The 20602-nt window shown below is 42.9% G+C and overlaps 1 protein-coding gene across 11 annotated transcripts in view; it reads left to right on the top strand.

Annotated features, from left to right (window-relative positions):
* The window catches only part of PLCB1 (phospholipase C beta 1), a 1208816-nt gene that overhangs the window by 666943 nt on the left and 521271 nt on the right, over positions 1-20602 (top strand). For all 11 annotated transcript variants that reach the window (XM_033937380.1, XM_033937379.1, XM_033937383.1 and 8 more), the window contains one exon: positions 3864-3939. In XM_033937380.1, the coding sequence (XP_033793271.1) occupies positions 3864-3939 (76 nt within the window). The remainder of the gene's footprint in view (positions 1-3863; positions 3940-20602) is intronic.

The following is a 20602-nucleotide window of genomic DNA, read 5'->3' as shown; positions in this document are numbered from 1 at the left end:
ATCTCACATGCCTGTTCCATGCTTTCTTGAACTCAGACACAGTCTTTGTCTCTATCACCTCTACCAGGAAACTATTCCACACATTTATACCATTTCTGTAAAACTGTATTAGATTACTCCAGAGCCTATCACCTCTTAACTCCAGCCTATGTCCCTTCATTCCAGAACGTTCTTTCAAATGAAAGGTATTTAAACATCTCTAACATATCTCCTCTCTCCCACCTTTCCTCCAAAGTATATGTATTGAGATCTTTAAGTCTGTCTCGATATGCTATATGAAAAAGACCACCAACCATTTTAGTAGTCTTCTTCTGGACCGACACCATCCTGTATATATCTTTTTTGAAGGTGTGGTTTCCAGAATTGTACACAATATTCTAAATGAGGTCTCACCAGTTTTAACAGGGGCATCAATACCTCCTTTTTTCTACTGGTCATACCTCTCGCTATGCAAAACCACCTGCGTATGTACTGTATGTAACAGACATTTTCTGCCCTTCAAATGTGGAAAATGCTTTACAAAATTATCCCCAGTTTTATAGTTGTGAAATGTTTTAAACAGCAACCGATTTTTCTTCAAAGGTTTTCTCATCACTGTCTCGTCTCAGGTGTGTTTTACCTGGGTTCAGCAATGCATAAGGGAAATAGTTATTGTACATTGATTGACTCTTAAAGTATGCTGAGAGATGGCATTAAGTCAGAGGTGCTGTGACTCAACTCCTGTATTGGCATCTGGTTAGCCCACTTTTCTGTCCGTTTGTGCTGATATAATGAGATAGAAGAGTAAAGGATGGATATGCACCTACCTGTTGGTGTAGACTTCTGTTTTAGGTCTGCCTCAGACTATCCTCAAGGAAGATGGTATCATTACATTAGGACCTGTTGCAATGCCTATGGAGGATCTGGTCATAGTGTATCAGCCCTTAATGCAGAGTGGGCAATTTTGAGCCCAGAGGAAAGATTGGTTCCTCCAAGACTGTGGAGAAACTTGTGGAGTTCTGCATGGTTATCAATGAGAAAAGAGCAGCTGATGCTGGTCCCATCGAGCAGGGAGTCAGTGTGGAAATCTCCCCTCCCTCCAACCTATAAGTAGTGGTGTGAACATTGGGAAGCAGAGCTCTGCTGCTGCAAATGTTACTAGCAATGTCAATCTGAATCAGCTCGTCATCGCTCTTGGAGGTTTATAGAAACCAATACTAGTCAATATACACCATTTGGGAAGCCATCAAAACTTTGGATTTCTGTCTTTGGTATTTGGTGAAGGTATTTTTTGGAGCCATCTGGGGACATACAAGCTAAAGTAGAATCTCTGGGTGGTGGATTAAGCCAACAGAAAGAGCAGCTTGGAGCTGTTATGAAACTTAAAAGATTGGAGTTGAATGCAATTAAGGATAGAGAAGTTACAAAATGTAAACTTACAAAGAGGAATAGTTTTAGACTCATTAGCTTCCTGAGGTCTCCTCTTATTGCATCGACGGAGATGTTTAAGGAATATTTGCAGGGGAATATTGCAGGGAAATGAGAAGTATGCATTGAGATCACAAGTAATGCAGGTATAGTTTAATAAATTTATGAATAGTTGGATGGAAGGAGTTTTGTTTTGTTTGTTTTTTTAGCCAATGAGGTTGTTTCCCTTTCAAGTCTGTATGCAAGATTTGTTCTGGCATCAGACGGGGATCTGAGACCTTTTCCTCCTTGTGAAATAATTGATCCCATGAGGGTTTGGACTTTTAACGTCTTAAGTTATGAAATTTGCATTATTTATGAGAGGTTATATTTGTGAATATTGTAATTCTCCAGTGAGAACCTTCCCTCTATGATATGTGCCCAGTATCTATCTTATGTACCTGGAATTGAGAGCTATACCCCAGTTGGGGAAGGAGCAGTGGAAGGTTTGGATATGACAGATTATCTTGAACGTTCTTTAGAAGTGATTACTGCTAAATCCACTCCACTGATAACTTTTCCACTGGAGCCAGAGAGGAATCGGATTTTACATAATCATTTCAGGCATATGTATGAACAATTTCTAGGTTCAAACGTCTGCATATTTTCTGATTTTTCTTAGGCAAAGTTTCTCTGATGAGTCAAAGAAACTGAAACAAATCTCTGTAACACTGGAAGATGTAATGGGGTAATTTGATAATCTGAACAATAGCAAATCACCTTGAGTGAATGATATACATTCCAGAGGCATGGTTAACGCTGGGACTGACCTTAGGCACTCTTAGGCATCTCTCTAGATGAGATTCTCATCTAAGGTAGATGCCGAAAATGTAGGCCTTGAAAACCCTGGCCTACATTTCAGGCACCTACCTTTCACATAGTCGCGATTCTCCAAATGGTGCCATTGCGTGATGGACATGCGATCAACGCCACTTTTGTAAGCGGCTGTCGATTATGGCGCTGTTTGTAATATCTGGCCCTTGGGGCTAAACCTGTGTTACCTTTTAATTATTTGCATGCCACATATGCAGTATTTATTAATCTTAACTGTAAGTAAAGTGGAACATCTTTGCAAAAATACAATCCAGGTTATCTGCTTGGATTCCCAAGTGCATATAAAACTGTCAAGTGCTAGTACAGGTCACAGAAAATTGCTCCCGGGTACCCTGCATTTATATGGCAGCCCTGACACAGTAGCTTAAAAGGGTTCATAGTCATTTGTGTGCAAGGCAGGTGCGCGCAAGTCTTTATAGCGCAAGACAATAGCGCGCAGGACTTTATAGCGTAAGGTAAATGCATGCAGGACTTTATAGCGCAAGACAATAGCACGCAAGGCAAATGTGCGCAGATCTATATTGTGTTTGCAGTATTGTGGTCTGTTGGCCCTAGTGCCTTCTTCCCATACCCCCAGTATCTATTCCTCTGATCCAAGCTAACCTGCTTCATCCCTCCCCTCTCCCCTCTGGTCTTTCTCTTTTGCTGTGGGGTTTTCACCTGTTCTTTCCGCTAATACAACCAGGCAAAGAGGAAAGAGAAGCTGAGGTATGTAACATTCGGTAAGTTCTGTTATTTACCTTATTCTAAGTTTACCACCCGTAATCATTTATTTGTGTGTTTCTTTTCCCTGCAGGGTATCTTTGTTCCATGACTTCACAAAATTTTTCTTGAATAATTTGATCTGCGTGTGGCAGTTTTATTGAATAAAGACGCTGCGTGCAATTGTCCTGCGCTAAGTTGTCATGAGCGCAATTGTCGCTGCCCTCAATTGTCATTTCGCGCAATTGTCTTGCGCTGAGTTGTCGTGCACGCAAGTGCAATTGCGCTGAGTTGTCATGCGCGCAATTATCGTTGTGCTGAAATGTCTGCGTGCAATTGTCAGCGCGCATTTGCCTTGCACGCATTTGACTTGCCACTCCTTTAAAGAGTATATGATTTTATTTTCTCTGACTCTCCTTCTTTCTTTCTATACACTTCTTTGTCTCTTTCGACTTTGTAGCTATGTGGTAATAAACACAGGACTATTAACAAAACATAAGGACAAAGTGGTACAGGATTTAGCATAATGCTGATTATATGTTTGCTTTAAGTGCATAATATTCTTGTTGGGGCATTAGTTGATGTGTGAGTGACGTTAATACTCTTCTAGCTTTCCTTCTGGCCATTCAAAATTGTGAAAATTATCTCCCCCACCCCATTTTACTAAACTGCAATAGCGGTTATTAGGGCAAGAAGTCACGCTGAATGCCCAGCGCTGCTCCCAATGCTCATAGAGTTCCTCTGAGCGTCGGGAGCAGCGCGGCTCCCTGCGCCAAAAACTGCTATTGCAGTTTAGTAAAATGGGGGGGGGGGGATACGTGTGTGGTTTTAAAAATATATTTTATGTCCCCACATCACATTGTTTGATTTTCCTTTCACAGCATATATCGCTTATTTTCAGCTGACAGGAAACGAGTGGAAACCGCATTAGAATCTTGTAGTCTTCCATCTGGCAGGGTAAGCGCTTGCATCTCTTATGGCAATGTAATTAATTGCATAACTTTGCAAACAAATCTGGGAAACTGAAAAATAAATAAAGCAGAAAGTGGAGCATTTTTCAGTTGGGGGCCAGACATACGAAAGGATTTTGTCATTCCATGTCTAAAAGAATATAGCACATCTGTCTCTCTGTATTGCATTGAAAGCTATTTCTTTATTTTGCAAATTATCCAAATAGCAAACAAGCAAATGCCACTTATATAGAAATCTTGAAAAAATAGTGATAACAGAAATCAAATTAAGGCAAGAACAATCCTAGAATAAAGTCAATGACATTGTGGGGGGTGGTATACAAGAGGGGGATTCAAAAAGAAGGAATAGAAAACTTCTATTACACATAACAGTAAAGCAAAACAGTACCTAAGCTCTCCAGATATATACTACATTATCTACATTATCAGCAAGGTTTTTAATTGATGAGAGCATTTTCCTATTAGTGATAAATGACGATAACTGAGACTGTTAAAACAAAAACATAAACAACATATTTCACCTGCTTTCATTTAACGCATTTGCACAGATAGTTAAGGAAAAAGAGTGCCCATAATTGAAGCACACCAGGTTTAAGCAACATAAAGATTTTCCTGTGCTTCTAAGTTTCTGTAGCGAAATCTGTATCAGAAGAGAGAGCAAAAGTAGCAATCAAAGTGGCAAAAGTTTGCGATTGGCCCTCAGGGGCCTCCAAAATCTCTGAAACATTCATTTCCAAGCTAGGCCTGTCCTTTTCTTTCCCAGATTATTTATTTTTAGTTGGCAGATAATAGATTTGAGAAATAGGTAGAAAATTTTCAGGAGAAACTTGTAAAATTTCTGTCAGGCATATTTTAAACATGCCCCGAGGTATAACAAAAAGACTCTTTAGGAAAATTAATAACCCATAGTTCATAGAACCTAACAGAGTTTTCTAAGTTATGTTTCCTATGCCTCAAATCCACATTATCTTTAATTAATGCTCAATTAATAGTCTGAAAATTTTTATTTTGGGTATTATGTTCTTCAATTGCAGAATTAGCATCCTTCATTTGTTGCTGAAATGTCTTAATCAATACTGCATTACCTTGCAATGTTCCATTAATAGTGGAAAGATGTAAAAAAAAAAAAAAAAATTAAAACTACTGTGTATCATTTCGAAAGCCCTGAAAAGCGTATGCAAATTGCCTTTTCCAAAATCAGAGACATCATTCCAAATTTTCTCAAAAGAAAAGGTAGTTCTTATTAAATGTTAAGGTTTAAGGTTTATGGATTTGATTTACCACCTTTTGACCTGCAGTATCAAAGAGCCACATAAAAACAGAAGACAAAATTAGAAGCAAAGGCAGATAAGAAACATTAAGGGCCATAGATAAAATCTAATTGTCAGTTTCCAATAACAATAAAGAGAAGAGAGGATAGGTCTGGCAGAACGTAAAATGTCAAAATGAGAAAAGAAAGAAAAGTCTTGAATTTGACTAAATTAACCACTCTTTACATGAGGAGAGAGTTTATTCCAAAGCAAGAGGGCTGGTTTGTAAATGAGAAGCATGAGAACCTTAAAATTTCCCCTTAACTGTTCCATGACATCCTGTTTGTCTGTCTTGGCTGTTTAGATTGTAAGCTCTTTTGAGAAGTGACTGTTTTCTTCTTTGTGACTTTGTACGTCTGGGAGCGCTATAGAAATAATTAATAGTAGTAGTACACGTCCCCCTTTGTATTTGCGGTGGTTAGGGGCAGAGCTGGCTCGCGAATATTAAAAAAATGTGAATAATATTTGGGCTAGTTCTGCCCCTAACCACCGTTTCCCCCAGCTATTTTAAGCCCTGGAAACTCCCCCCCCCCTCCTTAAGCCTTACTTGGTGGTCTAGCAGGTTTTCAAGTAGGAGCGATCTTACCACACTCCTGCCCAGTGCAGATCGCTCACAGGAAATGGCTGCCTTGAGCTCCCTTAGTCTCTCGAGCCATTTCCTGTGAGCGATTTGCATGGGGCAGGAGCGTGAGAAGATCACTCCTGCCCCCAAAAACCCACTAGACCACCAGGTAAGACTTAAGAGGGGGCTTACAGGGCTTAAAATAGCCCCAAAATTGTTTTAAGACCACGAATAATCGAATCTGTAGATACGGAAACCGCGAATCCGGAGAGGAAAGTGTAGTAGTAAAATCTCATTGAAGTTGTAGGGAGGAGCGACAGCAAACTGAATTATGAGGATCTGACAGGATGTTTGAAGGTTTGGTGAATTAGTAAAGATGTTCTACAGTAAGGAAAATGTATGTAGAAACATAGTTGTAGGAACAGGCTGGGAGAGGGGGCATAGGGGCCATGGCCTCCCCAAAAATTGGCAGTGGCTCTGCACCCCCACCTACCTCCTTTTCTGGCTGCTGTAATTTCAAATCATCAGCATGTGCCACATGTTCTTCTTTCCTTCATCCCCCCCCCTCTTATAGCGGAACCCCGCCACATGACCTCTCTTCAGCTCCCGACTCCCCCATACCTCCTCTCCGGTGTTTGATGGCAGCGTCAACACTGGCACAAGAAGCATGCTTGCAGAAGCCACTCGCGCTGGCAAAAATTAAGAAGACTGGGGGGAGGGGGCGGGGGGAGAGTGCAAGTATGGAATGGGGCAAAAAGAAGTGGGGGGCATGGAGAGGAGGGGAGGCGCCGCCACCCTGGGTGCTTCCTATCCTTACTATGCCACTGTAATGGTGTAATGACAGCCCTCAACATCATTCATGATCCAGATGAGTAGAGACTATCCCATTGATTCATCAAGATGAGTCTTAAAGCTGCTTTGCTGCATAATGGCAATGTTTTGCCATCTCTTCCAGTTGGCCGTGCACATACTATGAAGGACACCCATGACAGCATAAAACAAGTTTTGAGTGCCTAAACAATGGCCAGCATTAGCGGCAGCTTTGTGGTAACTTGAAGGTTGTCGCTTGCTTGGGCTGCAGACTCCCATTATGCTATAGATAGCATTATAGCAATTTTTTCTTTTGATCCTTCATATTAGAAGGAAACAAAAAGATTGTGTCTCTAACTAAGCCCTCAACTGTGCCTTTAAGATGCATTTCTTATTTCTTTAAATAATAGTTGATGCTTAATTAAAATTTAAGCCTTTCACATTCAGGCTATCAATCATTGGCTACCTCTGCAAGCCAGAGTTTTGTTCAAATTTGCTTGTTTTTGTTTCAAACCTATGCTTGGTTCGGCCCCTTTGTACTTGGTTTCTCATTTTAATTTGGACTGTTCTATTAGGCCTTCACGTAGAGTTCATATGTTTATCCATCCAACGGTGTCAGGTCAAAGGCGCGCGCAGACAATTGAGCGCAGCGCGGAGGCACGCGCCAAAGAAAATTACTGTTTTTAGGGGCTCCAATGGGGGGGGCGTGGGGGGAACCCCCCCCACTTTACTTAATACAGATTGCGCCGCGTTGTGGGGGGTTGTAACCCCCCACATTTTAGTAAAAATTCATTTTTTCCCTGTTTTTCGGGAAAAAGTTAAGTTTCCAGTAAAATGTGGGGGGTTATAACCCCCCAAATCCCCCACAACATTGCCGCGATCTGTATTAAGTAAAGTGGGGGGCTCACCAACAAAACACCCATCGGAGCCCCTAAAAACAGTAATTTTCTTCAGCGCACGCCTCCGTCTTGCGCTCAGTTGTTGGCGTGCACCTTTGACTTCCGCGATTATGTCTATGAACCCCATCCAACAATAAAGGCCTGCCGTTATAAAAGATACCTGGATAGAATTCTTACTTTCCAAGCAGGTCAATTGAACAATTGACTGGGTAACACCATTTAGCTCTCCTCATCCTATCTATACTTTATAAAACTAATAAAAACAAACTTGTTCAACTGATTTGTAACCTAAGCACTCTTAAAGCCTTACCACTTTATTCTGCTTGCATGTACCCGACAACCTTACATTGATTACCTCTCTTCTATGATTCTCTTTATTCTGCATACATGTACTCGACAACTTATACATTGTGAGTTCTCTGATTGTCCGCCTCGAACTACTATGGCTTTGGCGGTATATAAGAATAAAATTATTATTATTATTAAAGGGATGATATAGCTTACACAAAAACTCATAGTCCAAAAATGCAAATCTGCACCTCTAGCACACCATTCTCATCAGTCACTCACACATAGCACTTTGCATGCACACAGCCGAAAGAATATCCCAGCCCCCAAGAACCAACATCAGCAACAATATCAGCCCCGCATGGCTGCATTTAGGGAGGAAAATTCTACAAATGACGCTCAGAATTTGGTGCAAGAAAAGATTTGCGCTAAGCAATATTTCATAAAGGCGCTTAGAGACGATTCTTATGCCCAACTCTGTATACTGGACTTAAGCTAGAAGAAACCTGGTGTTAATCCTGGTGGACAAGTTGGGCATGGATCCTCCATATTCTATAACACTGTGCCCAGTGTTTGGAACACCTCTGACCTGCCCATGCCTCTCTCATGGCCATGTCCCCAACTCCCATGCACGCTATAGGACTTGGGCACCCAGCATTATAGAATAGTGTGCATCCAGATGCGCGTACAAATCCTAATTGGTACCAATTAACATCATGCTTGTTAGCATCTAATTATTGCTCATTAATGGCTCGCTAGCTAATTAGATCACACGAATCTTGGATCAGCACACAAATTTGGGCATCATATATAGAATCCAGGGGTTAGTGTCTCGTATTGAGGAGGCACTAAGTGAAGCCATGCTATCTGCATAAATGGAAGTTAGCACTTGTTAATTACTGTGCACTCATGGGGAAATTCTATAAATAGGCACCTAACCTAGGTGTCCCTTTATTAAGGCACCCCAAGTGATTTAGCGCACACTAAATTTACACACCCCCCCCCCCCGATCCAGCAGGGGAGAACAGTTTAAAAGAAGCTGTGCTAACGGCTCACTGAGACCAAGCAGTAGTATCGAGAGCCCCTCTCCGGCAGGGCACCTGGTCACAGTTCCACCGCATGTAGATCTTCATATTGATATTGAAGAGTGTCAGCACCGCTCCGCCTCTCCCACGACCCAGTAGGGAAAAAAAAAAGATTGCTTTCAAGCAGCGGGCTGACATCTCTTCGCCAGCCCGCTCAGGAGAGAAGTGCGATCACCGCTCCGCCTCTCCCACGACCTAACAGGGAGAAAAAGATTTAATCTCCTCTCCCTGCTGGTAACAGGGAGGAGGTCGAGCTGGCTCGACTGACCTGCATGCCGGTCCGATGTAGTCCCTCCGTGGCGGCGTGGGCTGGCTCCCGCCTTCATCTGCCCTCAGCACGCCGTTGTTGCAGCTTGAATTCAACGGAGCTGGTCCTATTCTGGTTTGGGAGGGGGCGAAGCAGTGTTCCCACACTCCTCTCCGCTAGTGGCTGGACATGAAAGAAGGAGCCGAAAGCCAGAACTCTCCCATCCACCATGAAAAGAAACAGCACCCAATTCTTCAACTCTTAACCGCCACCATAGAACCATTCAGGCATCAGGCAACGGCTCCCTCAGCTGCCAGATCGGAGCAACTGTCAAACTGGAAATCGGTAGGTGAGCTCAAAAGAAGCAAACACCAACGAGACTGGAAGTCCCAAATGAAAACAGCAGAGACAGAACAAAAAACCAACAAAAAATAAATTTAAAAGAAAAATCTACAAAGGCAAAATAAAACAAAAACAAAAGCAGGACAAGGGAGACAGCACAGAAGATGACCTAACTGGCCGCCATCTTGTTGGAATATTCATTTCTATCTCTATCTCTACCTCTGTCTTTATATTTTTATCTTTACTTTTCATAAATTGTTTCTTCAGATACTTTAGTTAGATTGTGAGCCTTTGGGACAGTTAGGGAATTTCCAAGTACCTATCTTATTTATTTTTATTTATTTTATCTTTTAATGCATCATTTTTGTAAACCGCTTAGAAACCTCACGGTTATTAGCGGTATATAAGAATTAAATTAAATTAAATAAAAAATAAATGCTAAGGCATCCATTATATTCTATGGGCGCCTTAACATTTAGTGCGCGCTAAATCGGTTAGTGCGCCTTAATGAAAGAACCCCCTAATTAGTAAATTGGCTTCAATTATGAGCTTTAACAGGCTCATAATTGAAAAAAACCCCAAACAACTAATTGAGGGCTAGGCGTCTCTCTTTTTAGGAGCCATTCTACGAAAGACAGGCATCTTTCGCATGGCATCTAGCGGTACCTAACACAAAATTTGGCGCATTTTAGAGGTGGAAAAAGACTTAGACACCGCTAGACACAATTCTGTAAAGGATTTAGGTGCCTATAATGTGGGCCTTTAAAACCCTTGGCTATATTGCAGGTGTCTAAGTTTTAAGTTAGGTGCCGTCATGTACGATTCTGTGATGGGCGCCCGTGTGATTGACATGCCGGTTTTTTAGATGCCCATTACAGAATCTGACGCTCATTGCATTATGAAAACTACATCCATTCTCCATCCATGACTTGACTAGTTTCTGCCCCCCTAATACAAATGCACAAATTAAGAACATAAGAAGTGCCTCTGCTGGGTCAGACCAGAGGTCCATCGTGCCCAGCAGTCCGCTTGCGCGGCGGCCCAACAGGTCCAGGACCTGTGTTAGTAGTTCTCTATCTGTACCCCTCTATCCCCTTTTCCTTCAGAAAATTGTCCAATCCCTTCTTGAACCCTAATACTGTACTCTGTCCTATCACGCCCTCTGGAAGCTCATTCCAGGTGTCCACCACCTGCTGGGTGAAGAAAAACTTCCTAGCATTGGTTTTGAATCTGTCCCCTTCAGCTTTTCCGAATGCCCTCTTGTTCTTGTAGTTTTCGAAAGTTTGAAGAATCTGTCCCTCTCCACTTTCTCAGTGCCCTTCATGATCTTGTAAGTCTCTATCATATCCCCTCTAATTCTCCTCTTCTCCAGGGAAAAGAGCCCCAGTTTCTCCAGTCTCTGTGTATGAAAGGTTTTCCATACCTTTTATCAAACGTGTCGCTCTCCTCTGAACCCTCTTGAGTATCGCCATATCCTTCTTAAGGTACGGCAACCAATATTGGACGCAGTACTCCAGATGCGGGCGCACCATCACCCGATACAATGGCAGGAAACTTCTTTCGTTCTGGTTGTAATACCCTTCTTGATTATACCTAGCATTCTATTTGCTCTCTTAGCGGCCACCGCGCACTGTGATGACGGCTTCATTGTCTTGTCCACTATTACCCACAAGTCCCTTTCTTGGGTACTCTCAGTCAATAACATCCCTCCTATCGTATAGCTGTACCTTGGGTTTCTGCTTCCCACATGCAATACTTTACATTTCTCTACATTGAACTTCATCTTCCATCTCGTCGCCCACTCCCCTCGTTTATTCAGGTCCCTTTGTAATTCTTTGCAGTCCTCGTTAGTCCATGGAGCAGGTACAAATCCTCTTGCCACTGTGATAGCTGTTAACATGCTTCCGTGGTAGTGGTTAACCACCCAAATTTGCATGTTGATAGCTTTACACACATTAGTAAAAGGCCCCTTAAACTGTAAACCTCTGTCCAGGTACTGGAAAATACTATACATGAATATGATTTGCCTTGAGCTACAACTGACAATAAAAGCATGAACTGTTCCCAAAATCTCTTAATTTAGAATCATCACTATGAGAATAACCAGAAAAGGTCATTCAGTTCCATGGTATTTCACTGTAAACAAGAAATTCATGTGATTTCTCCATGATTTAACACCATGGGTTGAATTTCCAGGGATCCACCCTTTCTGGATCTTTCTTTGGTCCTGCAAGGACGATCACACCTTTTAAGTGAATTGCATCCATCTCTAATGTAGTCACACGGGGTAATTAATTTCATTGCAATTTCCAACTGAAAGCAGACCTGAAAGAAAAGCAAATTATATGGATAACAATAATAGTAACGATATAGTGGGAATCCGAATGTACTTTCAGTGTTTACATTCATATAATCAGCTCATTTTTCATGTAGTGAAAGAAAGCGGCACATGCCAGAAAACTGGCACACCCCTACTCGTACAAATAATGTAGAATAAATATATTTCAAAAATAAATCACATTCAGTAATGTGTGCAGCTTCTTGACTGAGGTGAAGCTGGGCCTTCCAAAGTATAAAGGTTAATATCATAAATATTTAGAATTTTCAGCAAATCGTATAAACTAACACAAATGAAAAGCATTGCGGAATCTTCAGCACAACCAGCAGGATGTGAAGTGGTAATCAAGTAACGTAAGCGCTCCTTTATTAAAAGCAGATCATTCTTACAAGGTTTAGTTTGGTTGTTCACAGGGATACGGACAGCACGCTTCAAGACCTGCCATCCTAATATACCGTATTTTCACGCATATAACGCGTGCGTTATACACGATTTTACAAACCGTGTATAACCATGCACGTTATATGCGTGAGCGCGTTTTACAACTTTTTTTTTACATAGTTCCCTCCCCCCACGACGCCCGATTCATCAACCGGAAGGATCGCTCGCACCCCCACCCCGAAGGACCGTTCACTCCCCCACCCGAAGGACCGCTCGCACCCCCACAGCCTCCCCCCTCCCCCTCCCCCTCCCGCATGGAGAAGCTGTCTACCTTGTTTCCGGATGCCAGTGAGCCAGGCTGCTTCCTCTGCCGGTGGTCCTGCCCCTTCTCTGAGCCCTGCGCTCCTCTGCTTCCTCTTCCAGCAGTCCCGCCCTTTCTCTGATGTCAGAGAAAGGGCGGGACCACCGGAAGAGGAAGTAGCGTAGCGCAAGGCTCAGAGAAGGGGCAGGACCGCCGGCAGAGGAAGCAGCTGGGCTCACTGGCATCCGGAAACAAGGTAGACAGCTTCTCCATGCGGGAGGGGGAGGCTGTGGGGGTGCGAATGGTCCTTCAGGTGGGGGTGCGAGCGGTCCTTCGGGGTGGGGGTGCGAGCGGTCCTGCGGGGGGGTGAATCGGACGTGGGGGGGGCATCAGGCTTTCAGGGTGGGGACAGGACTTCAAGGGGGAACAGGACTTCAAGGGGGAGAGAAGAGTCGGGGCGGGCGAAAGGAGAGTCGGACGGCGACGGGAGAGTCGGGGCGGCATGCGCGGTATACGAGTGTGCGCGGTATATAAAAATTTCTCTACATAAATTACAGTTTCCCGCGCGGTATATGAGTGAAAATACGGTACTCTAGGATCAGTAGTAGGGTTACCACCCGTCCGGATTTACCCAAACATGTTCTCTTTTTACAGGACTGTCTGGTCGTCTGGATGGCTTTTCAAAACCCGGATTTTGTCCAGGTTTTGAAAAGCTTCCAGCTTGGGACCGCATCGGGAGGGCATCTGCGCATGCACAGATGCAACACGGTGATGTCACGTGCATGCTTGTGATGTCATCATGACTCACCTGCATTTGCGCAGATGCCCTCTCGACATGGCTCCGAGCACAAGAAGAGTTGAGGGGAGCTGGGGGGCGGGGCTAGGGCAGAACAGGACGTGACTTGATGGAATGGGGCGGGGCTGGGTAGAACTGGGTGGGTTCATGAGTCCGGATTTTACAATCATAAAATCTGGTAACCCTAATCAGTAGCAGCCAGCACCCTTCTCTTGGCATCACTAGAACCCCTACAGAGAGGAAGTACAAAAACCTGCTCTTTTCCTATAAGGATTGTTTATTATTTATTGAAAGCTTCTATATCGCTGCTAATGACTGGAAGAGTCAATTCAGAGCAGTTTATATGAGCTTTGTAATGGTGTCACAATATATGAGCTTCTGCAAAGATGTTACAATATAGATTTTGCTTTTCCTAGGATGGTTTCAATAGAGAGCTTGTAGCTTTCTTTCTTACCCCATATCATTCATGAGGGATATGCATGCCCAAAAAACCTATTCTGGGGTAAATATTCAGCCAGAGGTGGTCAGCATATTTTGTCCTCCAGTGGCGTTATGGCCGAATATTCAGTGCTGGGCCATGTCTGGACATCAGTACCGAATATGTGCAGCTGACTATCCCTTAAACTGTTAAGTACACATAGCTAAGTTAAACTGGACAAAAATAGGACTGAGTTTTATGTACTCCTATTCAGCTAACTTGTGCAGTTAAGAGCTGCACATATGTCTGTCTACAAAATAGTTGGCTTTCATTTTTATGGTGTTTGCTGATATTCAGTGGCACTCATTGATTAAGACCCCCTTTTATCAAGCTGCTTAAGCTTTTTTTTTATCACAGACCGCTGTGGTAAAAGATCTATTGAGCGTCAGAGCTTTAACCACAGTGGTCTGCGATAAAAAAATCCTTACGCAGCTTGATAAAAAGAGAGCGGGGGGTGATTTAACTAGCCAGAATCCTCTCCTGTCCAGTTAATTTGCTTTGAATGCTGATCCCTCTGCCTTTTTGTCATAGTCTCTGAAATTTTCTTGATATTCATGCATTTTTCCAGTGTTTTTTTTCACACATTCGTTTTAAATGGGCACATTGCACAAGAAAACGTTTTAATCGTGCTGATCAGTTGTATGCTCCTTTATTTCATAGGCGCATGCTCACACAAGCAGTTTTCAACCATCAAATGAACTGAATATACACCAACAAATATACAGCTTTTTCATTTTCTGATTCCACAATTACCTAAGAGTTTTTAGGCATTGACTGTTGATTGTGCAGTCTTAACACCACATCACTATTTATGGCATTTTGATTCAGACATTGGTCGGGTTGGGCCCATGTGCCTCAGGCCGCGCCCCCAGGTGGGACCTAAGGCTCCAGGGCCTATTCTGATTGGCCCACGCGCCTTAGGCCCCACCAGTAGGCGGAGCTTTAGGATGGATGGGCCAATCCGGCCTCATTCCTTCGTTGGCTGCCTGCCGGACAGGCGGGTTTGGCTCCCGTCTGTCCGGCCAACTACCAAAGGTACGGGGAAGGGGGGTGGGGGGGTCGTGGGGGTCGCCAGGGGGATCGCGGGTCGGCTGGGGGGCGGTCGGAGGTTCTTGGGGGGGACGGTCGTTGGGGGAGAGGGGGGTTTGCGTCGAGGGCAGGAGGGCCTGGGATCCCTCCTGCCCGTAATGTAGTGCGGGGTGGGGTTAGGGGGTCGCCGTGGCAAGGAGGGTTTGGGCTCCCTTCTGGCCCGATATTGTCGGGAAGTCGGCGGTCCTTCGGGGTGGGGGTGCGAGTGGTCCTGCCAGGGGGGGTGGGATGTATCGGACGTCGGGGAGTCGGCCGGGCAAGAGGGCTTGGGCTCCCTCTTGCTCCGATCGTGGATGCGGGTGCGGGTGGGAGCGCGTGCGAGCGGTCGTTCGGGGTGGGGGTGCGAGCGGTCCTGCTGGGGGGGTGAATCGGGCGTCTGGCGGGGTGGGAACTATGTTTTAAAACTTTTGTATACCGTGCTCACGCATATAACGTGCGAGGGGTATGCGCGGTAGGTAAAAATGCGTATAACGCGCGCGTTATATGCGTGAAAATACGGTAATTTATAAAGACTCGTGGCACATGTGTGTCTTTATTAAACAGGCATAATTATTAGTTGATGCCAGAAGCAGGAAGTCAGACTTGCACTTAGAGCAATTAGGTTGAGCATCCAGGAAGCCAGGATTCACATCCTGTTGATATTCTTTGTTAATACTGGGAAAACCATTCCAATTTCCATTGCTTTACATACAAACATAGAACCTTGTTAACCAAGCATTTTCCTCATAGAAACAATTGTGAGAAAACCTTAGTGAGCTGTTTTTAAAGAGAAATTGTTCATTCACAGGCAAACATTTGCAGCCTGATATTCAGCCAACAATGGTCAGTGTTTTGCTGACCACCATGGGCGTTAAACCAGGAAATTCAAGGCTTGGCCATGTCCAGGCACTGGCATTGAATTTCTAGATTTCTGGAGCCAGCTAACACATAACTGGCACAGAACTGGTTATGGGTTACCACATAAAAGTAGTCCAGCATTTTATGTGGTCCCATTTTTGTGGTTATCTTATCCAGTTAAGTGCTGAATATCAGCATTTAACCGTCCAAGTGCTGACTCTGCCCTGGACCGCCCCCCTCCCCCCCCCAAAAAAAAAAGCTGGTTTGCAGTTTGGTGCACTAACCGATTAAGTACTGCTCAAAACTGATAGTTAGCCTCAAACAGGTTGGTTTCTGCGGTTAAATCACTTTGATTATCGACGCCTTAACTGCCTTCTCCTTGTATTTTCAGAAAATGGAAGGATAATATTGGGCTATCTAATCATTGAACGACCAAATATTATATGGACTGAGTTTAGGCAGGTGAAGGCAGGCAAAAAATGAAACAGAGTGTGGCAAAAATTCAGCCACTATCAGATAAGTATTATGTTTACTATAAGCTGTCAAATAACAGATCTAAACTAACGGATGGAGTAAAAATTTATAAAAGGAGGCCTATTTGGAGCCTGTTCTGTAAAGGAAAACAGGTGCCTTCTTTTCTTTATAGAATACTAGTGTAACCGGGTATATACACACACCGATGGGCCTGATATTGAACAGCAGGAGGTAGCCTAGATGCCTTCCATGGTTAGCAGTGATCCATGATATTTAATGCCAGGGTCACCAGGCTTGGACTTAACTAGCCAAACCAATTTTCACTGGCTGGCTGGCTAAGGCTGATGGCTAAAGATAGACCAGCTTTTTAGGTGGGTCTAACTGGCCACATGTCTTAGCCGTCCAGCCGCTGAAAATTGGAGGTGTCCGGCTATGTCATGTGGCATAGCCTGTCACAGGCTGGCCAGCGAGCCCGATATTCAGCGGGAGATGACTAGCTATCTCCTACTGAATATCAGCAGATATCTTGCCAAAGGGGACTTAGCCAACTGGAACTATTCCTAGCCGGCTAAGTCCCCCTGAATATTGGCGGTGGGGGGGGTGGTATGTTTTTAAGCCTCAGCATTTACGCCAGCCATTGAGTTAGTGTAAAAGCTCATGCCTAGATTTGGGGATATGCACATAACTTAGAGCTTTCTATAATTTATTTGCATAAGTGTGCTCCTTCTAAGTGAATGCACACCTGCAAAGTATACTCTACTGAAGATAGTCATTTACTTACAGAACAGAGTGTAGCCAGATTATGGTCATTTAGTCACCCATGTGTTCACATCTATGCATAAATGGCTAGAATACTGGCATGTACATGTACAGATACTATCTAAATCTATATGTATTCTTATAGAATTATCCCTACAGTCCCTGCGTGGAGACCACTACTACTACTACTATCTATTCAGTCGTGTCCGACCTTTGGACACTCTGTAGACCAGTCCTCGCCATGCTTTCCTGTTATCCACAGCTTCTTTTAACTGCTTGATGTTCATTCCCGTGTCATTCTTGATGGTATCCAGCCAATGGGCCTTTGGTCTCCCCTGCTTCCTTTTACCACTGACCATTCTGAGTGGCACTTCTTTTTCTAGTGAAGTCGCCCTCATCACAAGTCCAAAATAGGTCAGTTTCTGTCTGGTAATCTTACCATTTAGGGACAACTCTGGGTTTATATGATCAAGAACATCTTTGTTGGTGATCTAGCACTGCTACCTCTACACAGAGAGCAGGACTATCCCGAACTGGAAATTCACACTGTGAAACACCCCCCTAGAGTTCCTAACCCCCCACTGTGTCACAGCCAAGCAAGAAAAGCAATGGATAGGACACAATTTTGGAGCCCCCGTCTCCCTTGCACCCTGTGAGGCCATACTGCCCATACATAGCTCACTATGGCCCTGAAACAGAGGCACCAAATGCATGTACTCATGCAAAGTTAACTTAGGATGATTACAACACCAGCTGAAGAAGGGGGTCTAGCCTTGGAATAAGACCAACCAGCAAAGAAGAGGCAAGAGAGGTGTCTATACCAACCACCAGTTACATTTATTGAAATAACAATAATTGTCCAACAAGTCCTTGATCAGGAAGATCAAATGAAGTCCTGACTAGGATCTAAGTTTTGGCGACTATGTTACCTTCTTCAGGGGACAACAAATAAACTCAGCTAAGCCGAATAGCTAAAGGTTGTAGTCAGGATGCATAAGGGAATCACCTCTTCCTCTTTCTTTCCCCTGACTACAACCTTTAGCTACTTGGCTTAGCTGAGTTTATTTGTTTCCTGAATAAGGCGGCGTAGTCATCAAAACTTGGATCCTAGTCGAGACTTCATTTGATCTTCCCGATTAATGACTTGTTGTTGGACAATTATTGTTGTTTCAATAAATGTAACTGGTGGTTGGTATAGACATCCCTCTTGCCTCTTCTGTGCTGGTTTGTACTACCCCAGCTGAAAATTTGGCCCTTAGTATCTCAGTTAGAGTAAGCAGTGCAAAGACGAGTTAAATCCACATAAAGAAGTACATATGCCTGGAAAAATTTCCAAGAGAAAGCCTTTTGCTTGGAAACTTGGTAAGTCCACAGGGAGGAAAGTTCTTGCACCTGCTGACAGAGTTCTGAAAATTCTCATCACCATCTTTTGGGAAAGGAACATTCCGTTATTTTGTTTAATTGCGTAACTTATTTTATCGTTTACAGCTCTGTGCCATGTTTCATATGGTTGGCAGTCTTTTAAAATCAGCCATTCCAATCTTTGCTATTGTTGTGAAAATTTGAAAAGTAATTTTATATCATCCAGCAACTTTGCTTATTGTTTCTGGAAATGGATTTACTTTACACCCCAGAGCTACCCAGGGACTTAAAAATTGGAGTAATTGCATTCAGTAGATCTAGCCAATGTCTTGGTTTAGCCCAACATGTTGCAAAATGTAGATAGGTCTGGGAAATCTTACATTTTTGACACATTAGGATTCTTCTACTTATTAACTGGGCTCTGTGTCATCTGTTTGAGTACTGTGTAAGAAACCGATGGAAAATTAAGACTTATAAGGTCTGAATTAAAGGGCTTAAAGATAACAAGAATAATTTCTGCATGCAAATGCCTGGACCAAAGCTCAACAATTAGATTTGTTTGTTGTAGCTTCTTAAAAAAAAATAAAAAAAAAGTTTAGAAATTCTGTTCCACTTGCAATAAAATATAACAGCAAGCATTTTATAAGTCACTTTCAGTAATCTTAGATCTTTCAGCAGCAGAGTATGAGGCAAAACCTATTCTAGGAAAAGAACATTATTATAAACTGTCAGAGATTTCTGTATTGCATGGTAATGAATGCTTAGAATATAAGACCCTAAGAATAGTCATACTGGGTCAGACGAATGTCTCTCTAGCCCGGTATCCTTTTTCCACTGCCGCCAATTTAGTACTTGGCAGAAACCCAAATAACGGCAAAATTCCATGCTACCAATCCCAGGGCAAGCAGTGGCTTCCCCCATGTCTGTCTCAATAGCAGACTGTGGACTTTTCCTCCAGAAAATTGTCCAAACTTTTTTTTAAACCCAGTTGTGCTAACCGCTGTTACCACATCCTCTGGCAATGAGTTCTAGAACTTAACTATTCTTTGAGTGAAAAAAAAAGTTCCTTCTATTTGTTTTAAAGGTATTTTCATATAACTTCATTGAGTGTCCCCTAGTGTGTGTGTGGATTTTTTTCTTTTGCTTGGTCAGTTTTTAGTGAGTTAAACATACTTCCAAATATTCAAAAATTGCCTTTGGTTTTATTTGAAAACTATATATTCATTACTCTCTGCTGTCTGTCAGGTCACTGCTTGCTTTCAGTCCTAGAATTGTCCAATGGCAGATTAGGATCCCCAGGAACTCTTTAGGCTTGTCTATTCTTGATGCAACAGTATGGATCTTTCCCAATCCCAAGCTTTCATTCAGGTGTTCCAGAAATTCAACTTTAACGTTATATATTTCTATTATTATGTAGCCTGGAAAACATTTAGTTTTGATCTTTAACTACCACTACTATCTAGGGTTACCATATGACTCCAGAAAAAGAAAGTCAGATTGACACATCTGGGTTTTACTTCCACTGAATGGAAAGGAAGGAAGACAAATTGAGACATCCGGGTTTTACTTCCACTGAAAGCAATGGAAGTTATGAGGACAGATTGAGACATCTGGGTTTTACTTCCACTGAAAGCAAAGGAAGTTAGAAGGACAGATTGAGACATCTGGGTTTTACTTCCACTGAAAGCAAAATAAGTTAGAAGGACAGATTGAGACATCTGGGTTTCACTTCCACTGAAAGCAAAGGAAGTTAGAAGGACAGATTGAGACATCTGGGTTTCACTTCCACTGAAAGCAAAGGGAGTTAGGGGGACAGATTGAGACATCTGGGTTTTACTTCCGTATAAAGCAAAGGAAATCAAACCCGGATGTCTTAATCTGCCCTCTTTTTTCTGCAAAATCCAATGACCAAATACCTTAAATAGTCTGTTCTTAGACCTCAGCGATGTAACTGTGTGTATAGTGATCTCCACACACAGATTGACAACATCAACCTCTTCATCGGTCTAATATTATTTTTGTCTATATTTCAAACTGCTATTTCTTTATTTTTTATTTAAAGTGCTAGTGCTTAATAGTGCATTTAAATATCTATTCAATACTCATTTTATAAACACGGCTAGAGGTACATAGTCCGACATAGGACTATGTTTCGCCACAGGCTGTTTCAAGGAAATCCCCCTAAGGAATCAATACCTAAAAATTCTTATATTTTATTTTTATTCCTTTTTCTGGAGCCATATGGTAACCCTATATTAAACACATAGCTCTACAAGGTATACACAGGGAGG

This window comes from Geotrypetes seraphini, chromosome 3 (genome assembly GCF_902459505.1).
Source record: "Geotrypetes seraphini chromosome 3, aGeoSer1.1, whole genome shotgun sequence".
NCBI classification, from domain to species: Eukaryota; Metazoa; Chordata; class Amphibia; order Gymnophiona; family Dermophiidae; genus Geotrypetes; species Geotrypetes seraphini.
This window is presented reverse-complemented; position numbering and strand designations above follow the sequence as displayed.